Source organism: Manihot esculenta, chromosome 1, assembly GCF_001659605.2.
Source record: "Manihot esculenta cultivar AM560-2 chromosome 1, M.esculenta_v8, whole genome shotgun sequence".
Taxonomy (NCBI): Eukaryota; Viridiplantae; Streptophyta; class Magnoliopsida; order Malpighiales; family Euphorbiaceae; genus Manihot; species Manihot esculenta.
The window spans coordinates 39,161,004-39,169,137 of record NC_035161.2 but is presented as its reverse complement, the minus strand read 5'-3'; the positions used below and the strand labels follow the sequence as shown (position 1 = coordinate 39,169,137).

General features: G+C 36.7%; 1 protein-coding gene across 2 annotated transcripts; it reads right to left on the bottom strand.

Annotated features, from left to right (window-relative positions):
- Positions 1–1,949: 1,949 nt before the first annotated feature.
- LOC110618747 (BRCT domain-containing protein At4g02110) lies at positions 1,950–8,065 on the bottom strand. 2 transcript variants are annotated; one of them, XM_021761986.2, is made up of 10 exons: positions 7,819–8,065; positions 7,611–7,700; positions 7,371–7,475; positions 7,086–7,187; positions 6,895–6,979; positions 6,730–6,799; positions 6,588–6,632; positions 3,263–5,602; positions 2,890–3,124; positions 1,950–2,731 (listed from the first exon to the last, which is right to left on the bottom strand). In XM_021761986.2, exons 1-10 carry the CDS (start codon positions 7,900–7,902, stop codon positions 2,195–2,197), a joined length of 3,693 nt encoding a protein of 1,230 aa, XP_021617678.1. In that variant the 5' UTR covers positions 7,903–8,065; the 3' UTR covers positions 1,950–2,194. The 2 variants fall into 2 exon arrangements, with proteins under 2 accessions (XP_021617678.1, XP_021617685.1); XM_021761993.2 differs by having other exon boundaries at positions 2,890–3,106; positions 7,819–8,064.
- Positions 8,066–8,134: the final 69 nt, after the last annotated feature.

Below are 8,134 nucleotides of genomic sequence, written 5' to 3'. Positions count from 1 at the left end.
CAAACCTGAAAAATTCTTCGCAGATTACTCTGTCGCTAATTAATATTTGTTCGCTTTCGAATATAAACGCAAAAAGAAAAGAACGAAACGACGAATGATTTGCCATATTGTAGGATAGGAGCCTTGACAAATAAATTTTGAGTATTCTTATTTTTGAGATCGCAAGTATTATTATTTTGACTGCTTTACAGCTAATTCCCTTACGATGTGAGTGGAAAGTACACGAAATTTTTAAAATTTTAATTAATTAGGTTTGAATTTTAAATTGGGGATTTTGATTGTTTCTAAAGCTTTGAAATTCTGGAAGTGAAAATAGAGGGGCGGGGCATAATTGTTTTGTGGTAAGTTAATGTCTACCTCGTTTAATGTTATTCCAGTGTTGTCTGCCACTGAATTTCTTTTGGCTTCAAATGGAAAAATTGATTAAAAGTCAGAAAATTGAATAAAAAAATTATTTGTATAATCATCTGCCAATTTTTCAAATTCATCACCACATTATACTTAATCTCTTTTTTAAAAAATATTTTTTAATAAAATTAAATTCCATTTTAAAAGAATAAATAACTCAATTGTTATGGATATAAACAAGCAAATGCAGACTTATATATATATAATTACAACTTTATGATCTGAAGCTGCCTTTCCGTTTGGGCCCAAAACAATCGCTCCTGAATGTTTTCCAGGCTTTTGGGTTCAGGGTGTTAGGGTCTTAGAATTCATTGACCAAAACTGTAACACTGGACAACCGAATCAAGTTCCGGCCACAACAAGCACAAGAAATGCAGCGGGAAATTGCACATGCCGTACTCGAATTATCGGTGTATAATAATAAGGTATATCCAATCAATTAAAATATGTTAAAGTTATAGTAATTTAAACTTATAAAATTATATTTATATATTGATGTTTTAATATTTAAAATAATTGAGTTTACGGTGCAATTTTCAGTTTAGATATAGGGAAAGGTTTTTTTTTTTTTTTTAATTCGCTAACGATGTCTAATGGCCTATTTACTACAGTTTCATCTATTTCTGTCATCAGATTCGTACGTATAGATACGTCAGAATCTCTCTCTCCACACTACACAGCCAGCATGCGGGTAGAGCTGCGAAGTAACTGGGCCTACTATCATTTCTCATGTCACATTACGGGGCTGGACTTCTTTTTATCGGATCAAATTGCCCCGCCTGTCTGGATTAAAATCGAATATGTTGGACCGGTCAACTGAAGTGGATTTGTAAGTTTTTGGCCTGCTTTACTGTAGACCAACGGTCATTATATATAATTAGGTATTTATTTTAGTACGGATAAAATTTTGGAATAATTTTAATATAAAATTCTTTAATTTTAATTTAAATAATTTTAAAAAAATATTAAATACACCCGGTGCAAACAACTCACCATATTGAGTTAGTACATTCAATTAATACAACCATAACAAATCATCATATAATTTAAAGCAATTTAAGATAATTTAAATATTTAGTTTCTCAGTAATTTGTTGACGTCATCCATTTAAATTAAAAAATTATATTTTCCCAATTGCACTCAATAAGAAATTTTAATTAATTAAAAACACCATTTGATAATTAATTTATTCTTAATTAAAAATAAAAAAACATCCCCCTTATCTCTTCCCACCTTGAGAGGTGAATGTGTTTGTATAGTGCCATTGCTTGAGATAGACTTTATGGTAGCGAGTGGTTGGCAAGAAGTGAATTATAAAATATTGTTCTAATTAATTAAAATATTTCTAAAAAATGAGATAAAATGTAATATGTATATATTTTGTTAATTTGATTAGTTTACATTTCGTATACCTTAAAGATGAATATTCTTAAATTGAGATGCACAATCTATAATTTATCGGATGCTGTCATATCATGGTTAGAAACCTGTGTTTCCAATTGAAGGCGAGGGAGCCCTTTTCTTTTTGGATGGAAGGGAGATAGAGAGATCAAAAACACTTTTCTAATTAAAATATTTCAGAAATCCATACATTATTCCCAAAGAGAAGCTAAACAGATTCTAGAGCCACTATCATTTTCTGTTCTGTCTAATAGAATTCTCAAATTCAACTGAGACCGAGCACAACAAATTCTACACGTGTAGCCACAGCCAAATATGAGACTCGGACAACAATGTGCTCCTACAAAATCTGAAGACGGAAAAAAAAAAACAACTTGGTCTTCTATCAAGCCCCTTTTCTCCTCTTTGGAGAACTGTTGCTGTTGCTACAATTGGGACAAAACCAATCCTCCTCTGGGATATTTTCAAGAGGAGGATCACAACAGTCAATGTGCATACCTATCCCACAACCAACAGAACCACTTTCATCGCCGCATATCAGCATCACCTCCCCTCTATCGTGAGATCCACATACTTTACAGGTTGTGTCATCGTTACTGCAATCATCTGACGGTGTCACGCCTTCAACAATGTCTTCTGCCTTGCTCAAAAGGTTAGCGAATGACCTTTCTGCCCAAGTTTGAGTATTGTATAGAACATGTCTCTCCAGAGAATAACCAGGCTTACATACATACTCCACCAAGTAATCAGCCACAATGCAGGGTATCTCATGTCGCATGAACTCTTGTACCCACAAATCAACACGTGGCATGCCAGGGCTGACAATGGCATAGTCAACCCCAGACGAGAGGAAACGGGTGTAAGGAGGAGAAGTTGCTAATATAGTCCCATCACCTGCCTTCACAACTCGCTTCAGAGTATCCTGTTTGTTGAGCAGCGCAGACAATGTATCAAAACATAGTATTGCTGACTGGAATTCTAGTCAAGGGAAGACTAGAAGTCCTAAAGCATTTTCTGGAACATAAATAGCACAAGGAAAAGGAAAAATCCAGGCAAACAATATTTGATAAGAAAACATACCAAAGATGGTGCAATGCAGTCTCCATAAATAATAACACGCATGCCATAGAAGGCACCATGACCTGTTTTCTCCCGTAAAAGCCGCCACTTCCTCGGAGCCTCTAAATTAATTGCACCATCTTCACTAAGGCCATGCTTATGCCATTCATACGGCTCCTCACCCAGGAACCTTCCTGCTTGACTACAAGCAGCTAGATAATCAGTCTTTAGAATCCACCTGCATTCAGTATGCCGTCTTCTCAGCAAAAGAATAGAAGGATTGCATTATTTTCATGCCAACCAAACTGGGTGATAGACTCCATAACGATAACAAAAGCAATAGCAAGATAATATTATCATAAAAATTTCTGGCAGCAATGCAGGTATACTGTACCTTCCAGAGGCTGCAGCAGCAAAAAACTTTTCCGTCCTACGAATTGGATCTGGAGCTATGAAGTGTGTTGCCTGATATGACCACTGATGAGAATCTCTGCAGACTTTTCCTTTCAACCGCCTAATGACTTGCTGAAACTCCTTTCTCTGTAGCTTATGTCCACTCAAAATAAACCATATAGGTTCAGTTTCCAATTGCTTCGAAACCTCTCTCACCAGAACACATTTAGGATCTCTTTTCCTTGACTTTTGATTAGCCTTCATTGACACATCAGATTTGAGGGCTGTTTTCCTAACATGACCTTTGAACTGACTTATATTTTGATCTCCATCAACAATTTGCTTATTCTCCTTATCCACTTCCATGGAGTTTTCTGACTTTCTCTTAGATATAGTTCTGCTCTTAGTTTGACCTGCAGAACATGGCTTACCTTTTTCCTCCCCCATAACTTTCTCAACACTGTCCTCGCCATTGCAAGTCTTTTCACCATCCGAAGCTTGCTTAGATTTTGCATGCCCAGAGAGAGTAAGGACAGTCTTTGTCTTGGACTTACCTGATGGCTGCTTTTTGCCTTGCCTTACTTTCCCTTTCATACCATTTGCTTTACAGGTAGTTTTATCTTTCTGCTGGCTTTGAACTGCAATCTTATCCTCCTTTGCACCATCATCCATATCAGCGGCAGTATTGTTTGTTGAATGCTGAGAGACATCTGGTTTAACCTTCGTGTTATCATCTGCTTTACTTGACAAATCAACCACCCCATCCTTCTCTTCATCGTGTACACCTTCATGTGTGTCTTTGTCCTCTGGAGGTTCAGTCTCATCATCCATAACAGTAGTCGCATTTTCAGTATTATCTCCAGATTTTGGGTCAATTTTTGTCTCTACCTCCTTTACTGCAATAGCATCGACAGTTGCAGGGGATATTTCAAGCTCATTGAAACTAGAGAAATTCTCATGTCCTGCTATTTCCCTAGGCAGACCAACTGCAGGATCACTTTGAGCTGCAACTTTATTTAAATAAATGGACCCTTTTAGGTTCGCAGTACTTTTCAGTTTTGGTCTAGAACCCAATGTCTTCTTGGCAATCATCTTTGTCCTAACCCGTTTGGTCATTAAGTTGCCGTTACCTTCCTCAAGCCCTTCTAAATTAGCAATAGTCTGAGATTTCTCTCCCTCTAAGTTTCTGTTGAAGGGGGATGGGACCTGTCTATCTTGCTGCTGATGACACGGGACCTCAGCATCTGCAACCAGATCTTCAGATTTTTTAACTCCAAAATCTCCAACTTCAGGCTTGCTAGCCAAACTGGACTTTTTCAGTGCCTTTAATGATGTTTGTGGCATGTTTTCATCCGCATCCTTTTTTTGTTCATCCTCTGAGGCTGCATCTTCAAGGGGCAGCAGATCTTGCATTAATTGCTTTGTTTTAAATTTTGAAGCTTTGCCAATTGAAACATCAGAATGGGACTTTTGTGCAGCGGCATCAAGACTGACTAATGGACTTCCTGTTACATCAGGATGCTGATTATTAATCTTAGACAAACCATCTACCAAATGTGGTTGTTCCAATCCTTGATTGCAACTAACTGACGGACTTCCTGTCACACTTCTTGGTGGTTCATGACCCATATCGTGAGATTTAGGGTTAAAACATGAAACATCCATCTTTTGCTTTTTACTGCTCGAAGCTTCTTCATGAAACAGCTCACTTGTTCTTGGAAGAACCTCAACATGACCAGAACCAGTTAAGTCCTTTGCAGATTCAAATTTGGCAGAAGACTTGTCAATGGATTCACCTAATTGAACTTTAGGAGAGCCTCTAGTATTGCCCAATTTTCCTGAAAAAGTTGATATTGGGGATGTCCGAGGGTTTTTCCTAGTGTAACTTCTAGCACTAAACTTTGCATCAGAATAAGGCCTTTCAGCACTTCCAGAAATTGTTTCCAAGTCACTGCCCCCTTTTGTAGAATTTGGAGTTTTCTCTTGTGGATTATGTAAACCAACAGAAGGAGCATCATTGGAGGCATCAGAGACAGGACAGGGCGATGCTTCAGAAACAAAGTTGCTAATAAAGCCTGATGCTGATCTATTATTTCTGCTAGGAGTTCCTAACATGTCCTTCCCATTACCAACACTAGGCATACCTTCAGGCTCACTTAAATTACACGCCATTTTTGGCAGTTCCCCAGTTAATGTTGGCATCTGACAAGATTTAGGAGTTCCCATTCTCAAGTGAGGACTCCTATTTGCCATTTCATGACTTGATTGCTTCACCGTGGGGCCCTCAGCCTCCTCTTCAGAATCCTTTGCTTCAGCTTCCATCGCCTCCAACTCATAGCCACTGTGGTAAAGAAGTGAGAATTAATCATAAGTTTTACTCCTAACAGGCACACAGAACAAGAAAAGCAATAACCAAATAATCAAATATATGAAAAGTTGACATGTTTGATTAATCCATTATTTGTACACAATCTGTATCAATGCAACTCCACTAGTCAACCAGCTCAGTTCTGTGCAAATATAGGATATAAATGGTACTTGAAACTTCCAACCAAATACATGCATTCTCACAGACTACATGACCATATAATCACTTGGTACAAGCTCTCATATGTGCTAAATCTTTCCAGTCATGACCTTGTGAAATGTAACGTGAATAATAAGTTTAGGCAACAAATATAACATGAATTATGAATACTTCCTCACTCTTGATACCACATGGTGAAATAAGAAAATTAGAGAATTACTTTTACTTACATATATCCCTCTCTTTTTAAAACTTAACATATAATCCCTCCATTTTGCCGTTGTCAAATTGAAGGCCTCTCCATCAAAACAATTTTTTTTTTCTAAGTTTGATAAAGTTAAATACAGGGAGTTCAACTATTTATTTTTGAGAAATTGAGGGACATAGGTATTTATTTTGATATAACTCAAGGATAAAAAAAATACTATATATTTCAAGGAATTTTGGTTATTTAAAAAATAATTAACAGAAAATTAGATAGAAAGCCCTCTAATGTGACAAAATCAAATTTTAAAAAGAGTTAATTTCGATATACCTCAGAAATGTAAAAGTAATTTATCCAAAAAATTATCTAATTTAGATGCACAAAAAAATGGTCATGTCAGTTATGTTCTGCCATAATAGAGTTCAAACTCCATAAACCTGTTACAGAAACCAAAAACTCTGAACTTTTGTGAGTTGCACTATTTAATTATTCTCGAGTATGCTAAAGTTATTATCATGTTGGCTGCCCATCAATACATCATGCATTACTCTAGTTCATGATATCATCTTATTCAGTCTCGTTTAAATACCTCACCTCTTGCTATAATTATCTTCTGGAAGAAGCTCCCAATCCCTTAAGCTGTAGAAAGAAGTTCATTTCATGAGAACTTATGATTCACAATGTATAGTTAATTATTCACAAATCACAACATAGCAAAAGAAAAGGACCAACTTACCAATCTTCCAACCATCGATGGTTAACAAGCTTTATTTTCTTCAATTTCTTGGCAAGCTCATACTTTTCACCTATACAAGGTGGGAGGGCAAACATACTCTATTAACACGAATATGCATTAAAAACAATAATGCTAATGAACGCTGACTGAATACCAAAACCGCACCTTCAAATTTATAGCATATGAGATGAGTAACTTTGTTTGCCACCAATGGCTTAGAAAATTGTGCTCCCATCAGGCCAACCATGGTCTTAGGAAAAAAAAAATTCCCATAACATCATATAATCATATAAGGAGGTCATCTTTAGGTACAAGTAACGAAAGCTTTAAGAGAAAGAAAAATGAACAGGGCATACCATAATGTCATCTCGATCTTGTCGCTGGTATCCAGTCAAGCATACAATTAACCTTTCAGCACCCTCTATGCCATTCAAATCTCTAAGAGGCCTATACATAATCTGCAACCCAAAAAAAAGTCACAAGGGCCTAACTCTATGTACCGATAATTCTGGGCAAGCTAAAGTAATGGCGTCAGATGATAAACAAAGACCAATCATATTTTTGGTAGGAAAAGTTACATGTCCATGAGTAATTACACATAATTTTTTTTCTCAGAAATAGAACTGAATAGACAAACTTACAGATGTGGCATCTACAGCCATTCCAATGTCATAACTATGGTCAACCCATAATCCCGTAACCAGTGTCTTTCCATCATTCCTTGCAGCAACACATAGAGGATCATCCTACATAACATAAGAACACTTACTAAAACATACAGGCAACCAATTCCCGATTTCTTTAAATCAGAGAGCAAAAAATTAAGCTAAAAATTTGAAATAAAGTAGCAAGTGAATGTGAAAACAAGATTAAGGACTTACGAATAGAATCTTATCTACAATCACGTGAGTACAATTTTGACTGTACTGACCAGCATCAACTCCACCGCCACTAAGAAGCTTGGCTCGAACCTACACAAATTGTCAAATTAAAAATAGTGACAATAATCAAAACATCACCCTTAATCCAAAATGAAATGCTCAAAAACGGAAACAGAAGCACAACGATTTCTGGGATAGAGAGGGAGACCTCGCGCTCTTTGATGGGATCGAAACCAAAGAGAAGGAAACGGACGGCCAAAAACGTTGTGGACGGAGAAGTGGTTTCCAGCATTGAAGCGAATTCAGCAGATACAAATGTGAGGAAAATGGATAAGTTGAATCTGAAAGAGCAAAGCCAGAGAGACAAGAGAGCAAAACGCGTTTGAATGTGAAGCTGTGAACTGAAGAAGAAGAAGAAAATTTTGGAAAACTTGTCGAGGAAGGGTGGGAAATTTTTTTTCTTATTTTCGGATTTAATTTTGGGCATGGCGGGACATGGAAATTTGCATTGCGGTGGCAACTCA

What these genes read in the sequence shown, in the direction of transcription:
- LOC110618747 (XM_021761986.2), bottom strand. Translation starts at nt 7,902, where the DNA reads ATGCTGGAAACCACTTCTCCGTCCACAACGTTTTTGGCCGTCCGTTTC. An exon ending in TGGCTGTAGATGCCACATCT is followed by an intron (nt 7,188 to 7,370) that starts GTAAGTTTGTCT and finishes TTTGGGTTGCAG; the next exon opens with ATTATGTATAGGCCTCTTAG. An exon ending in ACTGCATTGCACCATCTTTG is followed by an intron (nt 2,732 to 2,889) that starts GTATGTTTTCTT and finishes CTCAACAAACAG; the next exon opens with GATACTCTGAAGCGAGTTGT.